Genomic DNA, 19040 nt, shown 5'->3' on the forward strand with positions numbered 1-19040 from the left:
AAAACAAATGAAGGTGGTCACATACAAAAAAGTAATGGGAACTCAGTGACCGTTTCAGTACATTTTCTTCTCCCCATGAAGTGATCCACATGACTGCAACAGCAACAGGATTTGCGGTACTATCAATGAGATGTTAAAACAACAAGGTAAAAGCATTCATCATAAGTGCAAAACAGGCACAGCATAAAAAATGAACAAGAATTCTTTCACACTTACATCCAAAAATGACAACAACATTCAGACACATAAAAGAAACCAGACCTCATAATGTGTTATGTCCCACCATTACTGAGCACTTAACACTGCTTTGACTATTTGTCTTCTTTTCCATTCTAAGCTTTATTTATTATTTCAAATTTTGGTCAGCATCTATTAAAGTTTATATGGGTGTAACAGAATAGTAACAGTTGCCTGCTCAGTGTGAAATTATGCTGCTTCAGTGTAACAATGCTTAAGTCACTTCAGACTAAATGAGTAATTTAGCAACATGTGTCGGATTTTCAGGGTGTGCTGTTCCTTAAGTACAGAAGACAATTTCCTTTCATTCTTGCATATTTGTGTTGGAACAGAACTGATAACTAAATCCTTTCTTACTGGCTTCAATACATCCTGCAAAAGAACGTACTACCATTTCTCAAGAACTGTCACTTGTTATCAGTAGCAACACAATTGTCCCCATGAACATATAAAAGTGAGTAGGATGTGACATCTACTTGTAGACAGGTACCTGTCAAATTCTATTAGTCAGTTTTGCTGACTGGTGTAATTTTCAGCCACCTTTGTATAATTTGTGTAGAAAAAAAACCTGTGACTTATAACATTAAATTAAATAGTAAAAACAGGAAGTGTTCCATCTAGCAGTGGCAATTATTGCGATGATATGAAACTCTTCCCTGTCTCTTTCTATCCCCTTGCTCACACGTAACACATAATATTTGACAAGGAACTGTCCTATGATACTGTATGAGAGGAAAAATCATACCTATTCTTGTCAAGTATACAGACCAATTACATAAAATTACTATTATCCATTCACTCACAAACTTACATTGTGATGATGCTGTCTGGTAAAAGGTACTACATCTTAAGTTCTAGTATTGTATCTTCCACTGAGTACACAAGATCCTCAGGAAAAAATTCCATATAATTGTCCAGTTAATCATGTTTCATCCCCAACAAGTTGACTTGACATGGGATATTATTCACCTCTACCTGAGTAGAGTGACTTGCAGAAATTCAAGTAACACTGATATATCAGGATATACAGTACAATCAGTCTAAAAAATACTGTAGTGTGAAAAAATCAGGATGTATTCCCCAAGGATATAGTTGTTTTGAAAATGTCGTCTCTTTTGCAATACAAAGACAGATAAACTTAAAGAAATTTCCTCCTTCTGTAACACATGATAGACAACTTGAAACAGAAATACAACATAATAGGTGTAAATGTTAGATTATAACAATACTATCATATTGATCAAACATTTTGTGCATAAAATGAACACATAATTTGAAAATAATGATGAGGAGCACTTGTACACTGTAATTCTAAGGAGCTGTAAATCTACTTCAAAGACAAATGCGTAGAAAATTTATAATTTGGTCAACTCTTGCACACTACCTCATGCAGAATCTTTACCAGGCTGCACTGGAAGAGAGAGTAAATCCATATAATGTAATGGCCCATATCGGCAATATGCGAATGCTCCCCTTATGTTTTAAAATTCTATGTGGTACGATAGCAGCAGAGAACAACAGATTAGATATAAGTTTAGAGGCTCAGTACTTCATATAGACCCCAAGCAAGTTATACTAAGATCAAAACTGTGTACATTAAGATTTCACACAGCCAGCTGTCTTTGGTGAAAGAAGCAAAAATGGACTGAATACAACTCTAATCTAACAATATCAGTCATGTAGTGAACAGTCATTCCTTGAGTACAAACATTAGCTGGAAACAGAAACTCATTCATTGCACTATACATAACGAAGACTGACTTAAGTTCCACTAAGGCTCCCAGTGAAATTGACACTTTTTTGGTACCAAACTGCAGAAAGTAAATAAGTGGTATAAAAATGGGTGGACTGATGGAACCAGTCTTCAGATAAATGCTGGTATCAGACTTTATGGCAGAGAATATGTCATACGTTTAAAAACGTTTTCCTTTATAAGTAATTTACATCTATTAATATATTATTTTTCTGCCTATGTACCTGCGACATTAAAATTATCAATGTCTCCTTTTTCCTGTAAAAAAATATTATTAATATATATGTTTTTCATTAATGAAGTAACTGCTATAAAAGTTATTGTGTACATCTGCCCAGGTACCTTGGTTACATGTAGTTCCAAGTCAAGCTCTTTGTCCTGCAGTGGACTGTGCCTTTTTTGATTTGGTTCTTAACCTGTATTTGGATTTAAAAATGTATCTATATAATTTGGCCTCTTTTCGCCACAAGGGACAAACGACCAACAAGACAAGTCAACAGAGAGAGAACAGAGCTTTATTAGGCTATATAATACATTTAACATACTAATAGAAATTAGTTCTATGTTAAGAACATTTTATGCTATGAAGAGGGCAGTAACATGACCAAATAATGACATTAAAATCTCATACTGGTAGATCCTAAAAGAGTGTTCCATTATGTTCATGTACTGAGCTTACTGCACCACTGTCAGCCAATGTGTTCTAGTTATTTAAAAACAATTATTATACTAGGGTGGATTCAATTTAGCAATATTTGGGTAATGGTTGTAGTCTTGGGGATTTCCTGCGACCTACTACCAATCCTAAGAAAAAAAATTATAATATTACTTTCTCCAGCCCCAATTCCTATGATTCTTCAATCAGTTAGTGATAGAAGTTATCACCTACTCAACTACCCTAACAAAGCTGATAATATATTGTTCATTTTAAAACAGAAACATAAGAAGCAAATTTGAGAAAGAACAAAAAGAAAATGCTGATATGTTCAAAATTGGAACTCTACGTTTACATAATGGCAATTATATAATTTTTATCATCATAACTGAACTATGTTAAGCTGCATTTCAGTGGGTGGGAATGTAAGGGAGGGGGGGCGTGAGCTGTTGCTATTGCAAAAGTTGTAATCTACTCACCTGTTTATGAAATCACTGTCTACATAATACTAAACACAACATTAGAAACTTTACCACTTCCCATTAAAGATCATGCAATTGGAACAGGCATTGACATCACGGATATAAAACAGTATGAGACTTGAAGAAATAGTTATCAAATGACACTAATCTGCAAAGCTATCATTCTTCATGGAATATCAATAAGTCTTAAAAACTACAGAAGTCTGCTGATCTAGCCACTTAAATTTAACATCAATGTGTCATAACATAAGATATTTCAGAGTACTTATCCCATAATAACAGAAGTGCAGAAGATTTTTACAGATCAGTAAATAGTTTCGGACAGTATTTGAATTTTTTTATCTGTCATAGTTGCTGTTGAAAATTATGTTCATTACATCACAGCTACAGTGACATAGTGCAAGTTTATACTGACAGTGTTTAAATATGATAGAGTTTATAGTGTTGCTTATTTCTTTCCTACCTCACAGTAATGTGGATATTGCACTTAGTAAATAAATGCAAAAACTGTGCAATAACATATCAGCATTTTCAAAGAATTATTGCGTTTTTCTCCTGTCATATTGAAGATCACTGCCAATGACCTCAAACTCTATATTGCCCAACATAAAAAATAATTGTTGTAAATATGATGTTCCTTCATTTACGCACTGCCTGTAAATACACTTCACTCATTCACTTAACCTTAATGCAAAAGGTGTGATGAAGATAACTGCATTACAAGTGTCATATGAAACGTGTACTAGTTAAAAAAATAATTTCTGTTTTGCTGTGATACATGTATCTTTGTAGAACATGTAAAACATGGTTTTGGGACTGTAAATACTATTTAATTACAGTTTATAGAGATCCTTCGAAACACTTGTTGCATCACAAGTGTTAGCCAACACAGAAAACCAAATACATTAAATATGACAAAATACATTTTTGTGTACTTGATATAGTGTGCTGACACCAATTTTTTGGGGTTATTTTGGTGATTATCTCAAAGTTTCATTTGCTATGTTTATTAACTGGCTGCAATGCAGCCTCATACAAGGCTAGTAATAACGCATTGTAAAAATTTCAGTGTTCAATGTGTATCTCAGATTGTTTTATTCAGTCAAAAAATACCACGTTGTGTAACTATGCACGTAGAGTCAAAAGGAAATGGAAAACACTGAATGAATCAGTGACATATTCTAGAGAAAGCTACCTTAAGAATTAACCATGCAATGCAGTTATCTACATCACTTGCACTTAACAGCTCATTAACAAGTCCCTCTGTCTCTCTCTATCTCTGTGGCTGTTTAGAGGTGCTTTGATTAATTTTACAGTAAGATGTTTACTAATGTATTTGGAGCAATTTAGCTGAAAGTGTAGCTGCACCCTAAGCTCTGTTTGCTTGCATGTTATATTTCTGTTAGTTTTAAATTTAGATAAGCCATGTAAATACTTCCATAAAATTAATTATCTCTCTGCTGCTATCCAGAACGCAACACTATGCAGTTGTTAACTGAATGTTACCCTAACTGTTTTATTACTTTTTATAGCTGATTAAATTTTTTTAATCAGTTAGCCTTGTCATTGGGGATTAAATGACTTATTCCTTGCACAACTATCTTTTGTTCCCTGTCTTTCCATAGATCAGTTTATGAGAAAACACCTTTGGCACATAAGCTCCAATGGAACCTTCCAAAAGCAAAAAATGAAACACATTGTGGATGGGTACTTCATATATTTCATTTTCCATTCATTATTCCAGTGATGTAACAGGAACTACCTTCACCATTTGTTACATTTTAAAATAATATCCATGCATTTCTCTTGATACAGAAAATTCTGGCATATGGATCCTTGTCTTTAAGGTGTGAATACACAGATACAAAGTTCACATTTGCCTTGTCTTGTAATACTTTCCCAAATTTAAACCATGAAACTAACAAATAATTATTGGACAGAAGTTTAGATCCATCTGTATCAATGGCAATGTACTTTCCAAATCAAATCAACATGGTTGCAAATAAGTTAACTCATTACCATTAGTAACTGGTTGATGATGATGATGAGGTCCCATACTTCGAGGAGCGTAGGGGACGATGCGGGAGACCCGCACCGTTAACTATGCAAGGTCCTAGCGGAGTTTGTTTGCCATTGCCTTCCTCCAACCGTAATGGGGATGAATTATGATGATGAAGACGTCACAACAACACTGTAACTGGTTAATATTTTGAAATCATGGCTGGCTTCTTTATATTTGTATGCTGCAAATCCTCAAAATGAAGAACATGCCCTCTAGTATATAAACTTTGCAGAGTACGTGATACATCACTCACCTACTAGTTCTTAACACATAGTTAACTTTCATAATGTAATTTTCTTTTATTCATGAAAAAGCAGTAATACAGAATGTTTATTATAATATTAATTACAAACAACCAATTTATCTGCAGGACCAACAAGTTCAACGAGAAAAAGTTGAAATATCCCCTTAGAAAAATTACGAATGACAGTGCTGGAAAAACTCTTACGTTATTTGAAATAGAAACAGCTGAGTAAAACTGAATATACTCTGACAGTTCTCTCTTTACTTATTCTGATCATCACTAAACTGACACACAATATTTTTAGCGCAACACAATCTGACTTTCAATAATCCCTGCAAAGGCCCTGACTAACAATAACCTATAGCTTTCATGAATCACTTACCTCACACAAATCTTCATAACTTGAACTACGAACTGCAAGTGCCAATACTGCCAGCTAAATAAAAGATTCTAACTACTGAAGGCACTAACTACTGACAGGCATATTTACCAAATGAAAGATTTTGATAGAGATCAAACAATGTATTTACCTTAATAGTGTTCAATATATATATATATATATATATATATATATATATATATATATATATATAAACAAAGATGATGAGACTTACCAAACAAAAGCGCTGGCAGCTCGATAGACACACAAACAAACACAAACATATACACAAAATTCAAGCTTTCGCAACAAACGGTTGCTTCATCAGGAAAGAGGGAAGGAGAGGGAAAGACGAAAGGATGTGGGTTTTAAGGGAGAGGGTAAGGAGTCATTCCAATCCCGGGAGCGGAAAGACTTACCTTAGGAGGAAAAAAGGACAGGTATACACTCACACACACACACATATCCATCTGCACATACACAGACACAAGCAGACATTTGTAAAGGCAAAGAGTTTGGGCAGAGATGTCAGTCAAGGCGGAAGTAAAGAGGCAAAGATGTTGTTGAAAGACAGGTGAGGTATGAGTGGCGGCAACTTGAAATTAGCGGAGGTTGAGGCCTGGCGGATAACGAGAGTTCTGACCGGTTGGTGTTAGCGGGAAGTATCCAGATAACCCGGACAGTGTGACACTGTGCGAAGATGTGCTCGCCATGCACAAAGGTATGTTTAGCCACAGGGTGATCCTCATTACCAACAAACACTGTCTGCCTGTGTCCATTCATGCGAATGGACAGTTTGTTGCTGGTCATTCCCACATAGAAAGCTTCACAGTGTAGGCAGGTCAGTTGGTAAATCACGTGGGTGCTATCACACGTGGCTCTGCCTTTGATCGTGTACACCTTCCAGGTTACAGGACTGGAGTAGGTGGTGGTGGGAGGGTGCATGGGACAGGTTTTACACTGGGGGCGGTTACAAGGGTATGAGCCAGAGGGTAGGGAAGGTGGTTTGGGGATTTCATAGGGATGAACTAAGAGGTTACGAAGGTTAGGTGGACGGCGGAAAGACACTCTTGGTGGAGTGGGGAGGATTTCATGAAGGATGACTGTCATTTCAGGGCAGGATTTGAGGAAGTTGTATCCCTGCTGGAGAGCCACATTCAGAGTCTGATCCAGTCACAGAAAGTATCCTGTCACAAGTGGGTTATCTGGATACTTCCCACTAACACCAACCTGTCAGAACTCTGGAGATGGAAACTTGCCCTTCAGTATATCCTCTATTCTCGTTATCCGCCGGGCCTCAACCTCCGCTAATTTCAAGTTGCCGCCACTCATACCTCACCTGTCTTTCAACAACATCTTTACCTCTTTACTGGCCGGCCGAAGTGGCCGTGCGGTTAAAGGCGCTGCAGTCTGGAACCGCAAGACCGCTACGGTCGCAGGTTCGAATCCTGCCTCGGGCATGGATGTTTGTGATGTCCTTAGGTTAGTTAGGTTTAACTAGTTCTAAGTTCTAGGGGACTAATGACCTCAGCAGTTGAGTCCCATAGTGCTCAGAGCCATTTGAACCATTTGAACCTCTTTACTTCCGCCTTGACTGACATCTCTGCCCAAACTCTTTGTCTTTAAATATGTCTGCTTGTGTCTGTGTATGTGCAGATGGATTGTGTGTGCGTGTGAGTGTATTCCTGTCCACTTTTCCCCCTAAGGTTGACCTGTGGTCTAGGGGTAGCGTCTTTGATTCATAATCAAAACGTCTTCGGTCCCGGGTTCGATCCCCGCCACTGCCTAAATTTTAATAAATAATCAGCATTGGCGGCCGAAGACTTCCGGCATAAGAAGTCAGCCTCATTTTGCCAACGGCCTTGTCAAAGAGGGCGGAGGAGCGGATAGAGATTCAGGGCACTCTCTTGTCCTAGGGGTGGGAAATTGCCCCTAAAGTGGAAGAATCAGCAATGATCAACGACATGAGGATGCAGAAGGCAATGGAAACTACTGCATTAAAGACATGTAACGTCTATCGACAGGACATGTGGCCTGTGATTGAAGAAGTCTCATGATGATCTCTCCATTGGCAAAAGATTCCGGAATAGTCCCCCATTCGGATCTCCGGGAGGGGACTGCCAAGGGGAGGTTACCATGAGAAAAAGATTGAATAATCTACGAAAGGATAACGTTCTACGAGTCGGCGCGTGGAATGTCAGAAGCTTGAACGTGGTAGGGAAACTAGAAAATCTGAAAAGGGAAATGCAAAGGCTCAATCTAGATATAGTAGTGGTCAGTGAAGTGAAATGGAAGGAAGACAAGGATTTCTGATCAGATGAGTATCGGGTAATATCAACAGCAGTAGGAAATGGTATAACAGGTGTAGGATTCGTTATGAATAGGAAGGTAGGGCAGAGGGTGTGTTACTGTGAACAGTTCAGTGACCGGGTTGTTCTAATCAGAATCAACAGCGGACCAACACCGACAACGATAGTTCAGGTATACATGCCGACGTCGCAAGCTGAAGATGAACAGATAGAGAAAGTGTATGAGGATAGTGAAAGGGTAATGCAGTATGTAAAGGGGGACGAAAATCTAATAGTCATGGGCGACTGGAATGCAGTTGTAGGGGAAGAAGTAGAAGAAAAGGTTACAGGAGAATATGGGCTTGGGACAAGGAATGAAAGAGGAGAAAGACTAATCGAGTTCTGTAACAAGTTTCAGCTAGTAATAGCGAATACCCTGTTCAAGAATCACAAGAGGAGGAGGTATACTTGGAAAAGGCCGGGAGATACGGGAAGATTTCAATTAGATTACATCATGGTCAGACAGAGATTCCGAAATCAGATTCTGGATTGTAAGGCGTACCCAGGAGCAGATATAGACTCAGATCACAATATAGTAGTGATGAAGAGTAGGCTGAAGTTCAAGACATTAGTCAGGAAGAATCAATACGCAGAGAAGTGGGATACGGAAGTACTAAGGAATGACGAGATACGTTTGAAGTTCTCTAACGCTATAGATAAAGCAATAAGGAATAGCGCAGTAGACAGTACAGTTGAAGAGGAATGGACATGTCTAAAAAGGGCCATCACAGAAGTTGGGAAGGAAAACATAGGTACAAAGAAGGTAGTTGCGAAGAAATCATGAGTAACAGAAGAAATACTTCAGTTGATTGATGAAAGGAGGAAGTACAAACATGTTCCGGGAAAATCAGGAATACAGAAATACAAGTCGCTGAGGAATGAAATAAATAGGAAGTGCAGGGAAGCTAAGGCGAAATGGCTGCAGGAAAAATGTGAAGACATCGAAAAAGATATGATTGTCGGAAGGACAGACTCAGCATACAGGAAAGTCAAAACAACCTTTGGTGACATTAAAAGCAACGGTGGTAACATTAAGTTTGCAACGGGAATTCCACTGTTAAATGCAGAAGAGAGAGCAGATAGATGGAAAGAATACATTGAAAGCCTCTATGATGGTGAAGATTTGTCTGATGTGATAGAAGAAGAAACAGGAGTCGATTTAGAAGAGATAGGGGATCCAGTATTAGAATCGGAATTTAAAAGAGCTTTGGAGGACTTACGGTCAAATAAGGCAGAAGGGATAGATAACATTCCATTAGAATTTCTAAAATCATTGGGGGAAGTGGCAACAAAACGACTATTCACGTTGGTGTGTAGAATATATGAGTCTGGCGATATACCATCTGACTTCCGGAAAAGCATCATCCACACAATTCCGAAGACGGCAAGAGCTGACAAGTGCGAGAATTATCGCACAATCAGCTTAACAGCTCATGCATCGAAGCTGCTTACAAGAATAATATACAGAAGAATGGAAAAGAAAATTGAGAATGCGCTAGGTGACGATCAGTTTGGCTTTAGGAAAAGTAAAGGGACGAGAGAGGCAATTCTGGCGTTATGGCTAATAATGGAAGCAAGGCTAAAGAAAAATCAAGACACTTTCATAGGATTTGTCGACCTGGAAAAAGCGTTCGACAATATAAAATGGTGCAAGCTGTTTGAGATTCTGGAAAAAGTAGGGGTAAGCTATAGAGAGAGACGGGTCATATACAATATGTACAAAAACCAAGAGGGAATAAGAAGAGTGGACTATCAAGAACGAAATGCTCGTATTAAGAAGGGTGTAAGACAAGGCTGCAGCCTTTCGCCCCTACTCTTCAATCTGTACATCGAGGAAGCAATGATGGAAATAAAAGGAAGGTTCAGGAGTGGAATTAAAATACAAGGTGAAAGTATATCAATGATACGATTCGCTGATGACATTGCTATCCTGAGTGAAAGTGAAGAAGAATTAAATGATCTGCTGAACGAAATGAACAGTCTAATGAGTACACAGTATGGTTTGAGAGTAAATCGGAGAAAGACAAAGCTAATGAGAAGTAGTAGAAATGAGAACAGCGAGAAACTTAACATCAGGATTGGTCACGAAGTCAATGAAGTTAAGGAATTCTGCTACCTAGGCAGTAAAATAACCAATGACGGACGGAGCAAGGAGGACATCAAAAGCAGACTCGCTATGGCAAAAAAGGCATTTCTGGCCAAGAGAAGTCTACTAATATCAAATACCGGCTTTAATTTGAGGAAGACATTTCTGAGTATGTACGTCTGGAGTACAGCAATGTATGGTAGTGAAACATGGACTGTGGGAAAACCGGAACAGAAGAGAATCGAAGCATTTGAGATGTGGTGCTATAGACGAATGTTGAAAATTAGGTGGACTGATAAGGTAAGGAATGAGGAGGTTCTATGCAGAACCGGAGAGGAAAGGAATATGTGGAGAACACTGATAAGGAGAAGCGACAGGATGATAGGACATCTGCTAAGACATGAGGGAATAACTTCCATGGTACTAGAGGGCAAAAACTGTAGAGGAAGACAGAGATTGGAATATGTCAAGCAAATAATTGAGGACGTAGGTTGCAAGTGCTACTCTGAGATGAAGAGGTTAGCACAGGAAAGGAATTTGTGGTGGGCCGCGTCAAACCAGTCAGTAGGCTGATGACCAAAACAACAAGGTAAGTCTTTCCGCTCCCGGGATTGGAATGACTCCTTACCCTCTCCCTTAAAACCCACATCCTTTCATCTTTTCCTCTCCTTCCCTCTTTCCTGATGAAGCAACCGTTTGTTGCGAAAGCTTGAATTTTGTGTGTATGTTTGTGTGTCTATCGACCTGCCAGCGCTTTTGTTTGGTAAGTCTCATCATCTATATATATGTATATATATATATATATATAATTTTGTGACATCCACCTTATTCTGATGGACACACGTCCAGATCGTCCACTCAACACTCAGTCGTCTCTCTCCCCACATCCACCTCTGCTGACGGCTCACCTCGAACTGCACAACACTATGCGGTGTTCACATCCAACTGCACAACATTACACTAGCGAATATTCTAAGAATGAGTCCAATCAGCCACAGACTGCACACAGCACAGTCAGCGATTTACATACAGAGCACTATGTGGTGTTACCAACACCAAAACCTAAACAGCCTACTTACATGGCCCCCATGCTCCCCACAAAAAATTTTACAAATTGTTTTGGGCAGTGCCCAATACTGATTTGAAAAATTTTTTTCATAATTACAGTAACAAAGATATCAAATGCAAACACTTATTGATACACTGTTGTCTGGAAGAAAAGCTTGCATTGTTTTCTATTTAATGCCAACACTTATCAGTATTATTATAATTTTTACATATCATTTTTATGATTTTTTTGTGCATCATCATTTCTTGGCTCATTTATCTCCAAATATTTTTTTCGCTATCAAATAAAGTAATTGAGTGTGTTCTGGATTCGCAGCTGGTAATATCCTATTCATATTTCCACTTTTTTTCTAATCATATTGCTGTAGTTGTTAGAAATAGCTTTTTGATAATATTAATTGTAAGCCAATCTGAACTGATAATTTAACAAACTTTAATATTAATAGATACTGAATGTTCCTGATGGCATGAGCCCCTATGTGTGACGGCCCTTAATGTCTTTGCTTTAAAGTGAGCACCTCTAGAAAATTCTGTACTTATATTTTTTTAATGTTTTCAAAGTGGACAGCATGTGGGAGTTCCAAGAGATGTCTGCTCGTACCAAAGCATCTCATAATTTCAGTTTACACAAGATGAAACATTCTTTCAGTACAGCTTCTTCCTGCATATCTTGAAATAATGAGAGAATGTTTCTTTACATCTACACAAAATAAATAAATAAATGCAGAAGACTCCAGAACATGTCACTGCCTGTCTGATCATTCATAAAACTATAAGCTTTTAGTATACAAAATGGTTACAATTAATAGCAGTTATGTGGTGTTTTTCTTGACCTTTTTAATAAGTCATGTAAAACAAATATATATGTACTGCAGTACAAACACATTCAAGTGCAGTAAAATAAAAGCAGTAGAAGGTGGTACAAGTTCAGCTACCACAAATCTGTGAAAGATGTTTTGGTATTTAACTGAATAATTTTTAACACAGTTTAAATGCATGATTTTACATGGATAGCATAGCCTTTGACAAAGTGCAGTGGCAGTATTGTAACACAATTGACCAGACTGCACAATTAATTAACAGTGAGAGTCATTGGTATTCAAATATAGTAGATTTCAACACAAACAACTTCAGGGAGCATGTACACAGCTCCTGAAATTAAATAACAAGATTGCAGTACATCCATTTCATCCTTTCCTTGAGGTATTTTCCTTTTAACTCCTTATTTCTGAATACTATTCCTATGTATCTAAGTAAATGGAATGGTGAGATTTATGGAATATTGTAAAGTGCATGTTAATTGAGGTATCAGTATACCATATTGTAGATTAAAGTAGTAACTATAAATGTAACAAATGATGTTGAGCTCGGCATCCAGTGACATTGACATAGATATTATTCAAATGCCAATAATAATTTTTGCCTTAACATCGTAATAAATAGGGCCTGTATGAGTTCCTATCACCAAGTAATTAATGTATATCAAAAGTGCTTAAAACCATGTAACACAGATACATGCAAATACACTATTAACATTCTGAGAGATCCTCCAAATGGTTCTGAGACATGTGTAGAAGACTGAATATTACAGAAATATTTTCGCTTTCTCATATCTTCCAGTAATTTCTGCCTCTGGTATCCCATATACAGTACACACCTCCTGTGCACAACAATCCACAGTCTACTCTCATGCAGATGATGTCCATTTTTTCTCCCAATTTCTTCTGATATTAATTCCAACTTTATTTGCACTATATTTAGAACACTGTATTCTAATTATTTTACATATTTTACTTAAAAATTGTTTTTGAGCATTTTAGTATCTGTTAATTGTTGGCAACATGAATGATGCTGAGCTCAACTCATATGTAAAAGAGTTTCACAGAATGGTGACTTGTTGAGTGCTGCATTGTTGGCCTTGATACGTATGTTGTGCCGCTGCATATTTGCGGCTGACAGGGTCAGGAGATCCCCATCTACATCTGGTACGACAGCTATCCGACCCACAGTGGTGAAGGTTATGAGGGTCGCGTGTCACGCGTCTCACCGGACTCGCCCTACGGGCTTGCTTCCCTCAACCTGACCAACATCCGTGAGTCAGACCAGGGCTGGTATGAGTGTAAAGTGGTCTTTCTGAACAGACCACCTAATCAGCCCAGGAATGGCACATGGTTCCATTTGGATGTTCACGGTGAGACTTCTTGTTTCTTAAATAGATACTGAGTTCGTTAAAATTATATTATATTATGTTATATAGAAATTATTTGCATGACTGTAAACATTGTAATAGATTAATTAAATTCTGATTTGTTACGTTGTCTTCTAGAAACTGTGATCTTACCATTTTTGCGCAATCCAGTTGTTGAATTGTTGGGCAGAATAATGGAACAGCTAACTCCACTAGAAACCTCGAAATATTTCTTCTATAAATTATGTCGTGAAAACCTTCGAAATGAAGCAGCATTGTGTTACTTTGCTAGTATTTTAGATGGGGTATTCCTTTCCAGTACTTTGAAATCTAGTGCTGAGTAATTATACACTCCTGGAAATGGAAAAAAGAACACATTGACACCGGTGTGTCAGACCCACCATACTTGCTCCGGACACTGCGAGAGGGCTGTACAAGCAATGATCACACGCACGGCACAGCGGACACACCAGGAACCGCGGTGTTGGCCGTCGAATGGCGCTAGCTGCGCAGCATTTGTGCACCGCCGCCGTCAGTGTCAACCAGTTTGCCGTGGCATACGGAGCTCCATCGCAGTCTTTAACACTGGTAGCATGCCGCGACAGCGTGGACGTGAACCGTATGTGCAGTTGACGGACTTTGAGCGAGGGCGTATAGTGGGCATGCGGGAGGCCGGGTGGACGTACCGCCGAATTGCTCAACACGTGGGGCGTGAGGTCTCCACAGTACATCGATGTTGTCGCCAGTGGTCGGCGGAAGGTGCACGTGCCCGTCGACCTGGGACCGGACCGCAGCGACGCACGGATGCACGCCAAGACCGTAGGATCCTACGCAGTGCCGTAGGGGACCGCACCGCCACTTCCCAGCAAATTTGGGACACTGTTGCTCCTGGGGTATCGGCGAGGACCATTCGCAACCGTCTCCATGAAACTGGGCTACGGTCCCGCACACCGTTAGGCCGTCTTCCGCTCACGCCCCAACATCGTGCAGCCCGCCTCCAGTGGTGTCGCGACAGGCGTGAATGGAGGGACGAATGGAGACGTGTCGTCTTCAGCGATGAGAGTCGCTTCTGCCTTGGTGCCAATGATGGTCGTATGCGTGTTTGGCGCCGTGCAGGTGAGCGCCACAATCAGGACTGCATACGACCGAGGCACACAGGGCCAACACCCGGCATCATGGTGTGGGGAGCGATCTCCTACACTGGCCGTACACCACTGGTGATCGTCGAGGGGACACTGAATAGTGCACGGTACATCCAAACCGTCATCGAACCCATCGTTCTACCATTCCTAGACTGGCAAGGGAACTTGCTGTTCCAACAGGACAATGCACGTCCGCATGTATCCCGTGCCACCCAGCGTGCTCTAGAAGGTGTAAGTCAACTACCCTGGCCAGCAAGATCTCCGGATCTGTCCCCCATTGAGCATGTTTGGGACTGGATAAAGCGTCGTCTCACGCGGTCTGCACGTCCAGCACGAACGCTGGTCCAACTGAGGCGCCAGGTGGAAATGGCATGGCAAGCCGTTCCACAGGACTACATCCAGCATCTCTACGATCGTCTCCATGGGAGAATAGCAGCCTGCATTGCTGCGAAAGGTGGATATACACTGTACTAGTGCCGACATTGTGCATGCTCTGTTGCCTGTGTCTATGTGCCTGTGGTTCTGTCAGTGTGATCATGTGATGTATCTGACCCCAGGAATGTGTCAATAAAGTTTCCCCTTCCTGGGACAAAGAATTCACGGTGTTCTTATTTCAATTTCCAGGAGTGTATGTCCTAGGCGTAAGACAAAATTAGTGATGAATATAACATGTGATGACTAAGATGTTTCACAACAAAAAAATCTCAAATGAGGAGCGAGTAGAGTAAGGGGTTAGCACTAAATTAGTAAATATGAATGACTTTAGTGCATGTTACAAAGAACAAATATCTCTGGCTAAAATTGTATTTTCTCTCAATTTAAACAGAGAGTGTCAGTCACAAAGTCTAAAATTTGAAAAGCAATTTCTGGAAAAATCTTATATTGAGGTATATTTATAGTGGATAATGAAGTCAGAAAATGATTACACGTTTCTGACTTATGTTGTCTTCTCATAGTATTTTCCCATTAAGTTTGAAAAATGATAAGCGATCATTTCAAAGATTTCATAAAGATCTATTTTGAAATCTAGTTTACAACTTAGCACTTGACTGTTTGCCTTTAACTCTTTTGATGGCCTAAAAGCAGATACGAATGTACTTCTGTGACAAGAGAACTGAGGACATTATACCGACGTGGAATGAGTCTCACAACAATTATTAAAATTTCTTTTTGGGAAATGGGTCTTTTATAACCTGTTTATGCAGTTGGACCATTTTCACATAGCCAGCCTCTATCAGGTGTAAGTTGTTGTGTTGTCCATACAGTTACACCATCTTGATACAAATAATACAGTGTTTTCTCTGACTCTAGATTTTCCTTGGGTTCCAAACAAAAGCAACATCTGTAGCTGTACTCCACAAGACACCATGCAGTGTGTGGCAGAAAGTAAATAGTATACCAGTGTCATTTTACCCAAACTGGCTACCAGTGTGTGGCTCTGTGTAAGCCTTTGTTACTCCTATTTTGCAGTCAGTAGATACTACAATATTCCATTAAATGCAAGTGCAAACATTACTTAAAACATAAGCCTATAGTGATAATAGAAAATTTGTGCTGAATTGAGACTTGAACCCAGACTTCTCACTTATCTCAAGCAGTCACCTTAACCTTTAGGCTATTTGACCGTGATTACAGGTGTGGCACAAACTTACATTGTAACTGATGTTTCCACCTATGATTTCCCTATGCAGTGGGACCTGGAGTCAGGTGCCTGACAAAAGAGCATTGTGGCATAGAAAGCTACATGTCGTCAATGGTCCAAACAACACAGAAACTAGTACAGTAGCTGAGTGGAATCTATTGCCTTCCAACTATTCGTGATTTCATCAAATTATGCAAAGCACATCGAGTGTACTGATGGCCCAATGAGGTGTACAGAGTGCAATTCAGGCTGCAGCACCACAGAACTGGAGAACCAGAACTCCGATTCCACGAGTCTGCTTTGAACTCTGACGTCATCAAGATGGTGGACACCCCTACTTCCAGCACATACAATATGGCGGCCATAACGTCGCTAAATAAACCCGCGAACCAAGTAATAAACTACTAAAATATTTCAACCCAGCAATAAAATGAATTTAATAAGACGACCGCAGGAAGTAGGAGGTTTGGAGCTGGGAGAAGCTAAATATACAAAAATAAGAATATCGTCAGCATTCCAAAATAAACAAAACCGAAAAATAACACGAAACCCTTGAGAATAAACTGGACAAAGAAAATACTCAACCAAAATCGAATATTTCATTTGACCTATATAACTCTCTCTCTCTCTCTCTCTCTCTCTCTCTCTCTCTCACACACACACACACACACACACACACACATTTACATTTACACACACACCTTAAAACCTGGTATCTCAAATTTCACTGAACCTATACAGCTCAAATGAAGACAGCGATACTAAAAACCGCCATCACAATAACAAAACCCAGTATCGTAAAGTTCACTTGATCCCTGTGATGTTGTGCGAGAGAGTTTTTCGTACCATGAATTTAGGTTAGTGTCATGAACGCGAATGAGGAATTTTATTTCAGAGTTTTCTTTGAACAAATATTGTCGTTTCTTCTACACCTTCCTGATGAGTATTCTGTGGACTATCCTGTCTTCCACGATGACAACAGCCTTGTTCAGAAGGCTAAACGCGTATGTTCCTGGTTAAACAAACACTTAGGTACCCTAAAGCATCTTGACTGACATGCTAAATTATCCAATCTTATGATGACGATGATGATGTTTGGTTTGTGGGGCGCTCAACTGCGCGGTTATCAGCGCCCATACAAATTCCCAACCTTTGCTCAGTCCAATCTCGCCACTTTCATTAATGATGATGAAATGATGAGGACTACACAAACACCCAGTCATCTCGAGGAAGGTGAAAATCCCTGACCCCGCCGGTAATCGAACCCGGAACCCTGTGCTCGGGAAGCGAGAACGCGACCGCGAGACCACGAGCTGCGGACTCATCCACTCTTAATCGTACAGGAAATTCAGGGACTGTTTGGAACAGCGCATGATAGTACCAGTCGTTATTCCCGAAAGTTGTTTAGCTCTACAGGATTTGATCATCGTTGAGTGGCTTCTGCTAGATATTGCACACTTGAAGAAACTTGTGGACTCCTTTCCTTGCCGAAACGAGACTTCACCGAGTCTAGAGAAAGTGACACACAGTATTTGCATGCTGTGTCCTAGAGATGATACTTTTTTCGTGTAGTCTGCTTAGCTGTGGTATTTCACAAGGAACATCTCTGGATGCGCTTGTTATTGGGCAGCGCCAGTGACACACAGTATTTGCATGCTGTGTCCTAGAGATGATACTTTTTTGTGTAGTCTGCTTAGTTGTGGTATTTCACAAGGAACATCTCTGGATGCACTTGTTATTGGGCAGCGCCATTAGACGCCCTCACTTCTACTTCCGTCTGTGTGGCTGGGGAGGCTCAGGGATCAGATGCCGAACAACATTCTTTTTATTCCAACAGCCTATAAAAATACCTGCGTTTGGGTACCGAACATTTCATGTATTACATACTCACAACCACCAACATTTTTTAATGCATCTGTCAAACCAGTATTGGAGGAGCCAGACAAATCGCAAGCAGTGATACGGCAAAATCTTTCAAAACTTCTTTACGCATACCTTTTTCAACTCCCAGAGGGGCGTTATGGAACAGCAATATAGGAATATGTCAACCTCAAGTTTCTTGGTCAACCTGAAACGGTAGATTTCGGTGGATGTCGTAAGAGGGAATTGAGTTGTTTGGGGGAAGAGACCAAACAGCGAGGTCATCGGTCTCATCGGATTACGGAAGGACGGGCAAGGAGGTAGGCTGTGCCCTTTCGACGGAACCATCCCGGCATTTGCCTGGAGCAATTTACTGAAATCACGGGAAACCTAAATCAGGGTGGCTGGACGTGGGATTGAACCGTCGAGATGTCGGAAGACTTCAACCGGTAGTCTTTTGTTTTCGGCTGCAACCAGCATTACGTAGCTGACAGTATTGTGGGAGGTAATCAGTTGTTGACTGCTATGTTGTACTGCTGTTGTTAACATTACATAACAGTTGCAGTTATGATATTTATTACACATGTAAATACGCACGATAACTTCTGTATTGATTGCGAAGATCTTTACCTCTGTGCGCTACTTCTACTTTCGCGGAAGCATGAACCACAGGTGTCTACAGTGCGGGAGGCAGAGAGGGCTTCTGCACCTCTCACTGCCCCTCACCCCGCAAACCCATTAACCAACTTGCAGTTAACACACTGAACTAGTTCGGTGAAACGCAAGTGACAATAGAGAGGACCGACAAATCCCACGAAGACTGCTGAGCCTTGATGCCGGTACGCATGCAAACTTAACAAATAAGTGTGTTACTGTAAGTTTACTTGCCGGGAA

The 19040-nt window shown here is 40.0% G+C and overlaps 1 protein-coding gene across 1 annotated transcript in view; it reads left to right on the top strand.

Annotated features, from left to right (window-relative positions):
- Positions 1-19040, top strand: part of LOC124802602 (protein turtle-like) — an 888421-nt gene that overhangs the window by 681322 nt on the left and 188059 nt on the right. The window contains exon 6 of the mRNA XM_047263481.1: positions 13274-13505. Within this exon, the coding sequence (XP_047119437.1) occupies positions 13274-13505 (232 nt within the window). The remainder of the gene's footprint in view (positions 1-13273; positions 13506-19040) is intronic.

This window comes from Schistocerca piceifrons, chromosome 6 (genome assembly GCF_021461385.2).
Source record: "Schistocerca piceifrons isolate TAMUIC-IGC-003096 chromosome 6, iqSchPice1.1, whole genome shotgun sequence".
Taxonomy (NCBI): domain Eukaryota; kingdom Metazoa; phylum Arthropoda; class Insecta; order Orthoptera; family Acrididae; genus Schistocerca; species Schistocerca piceifrons.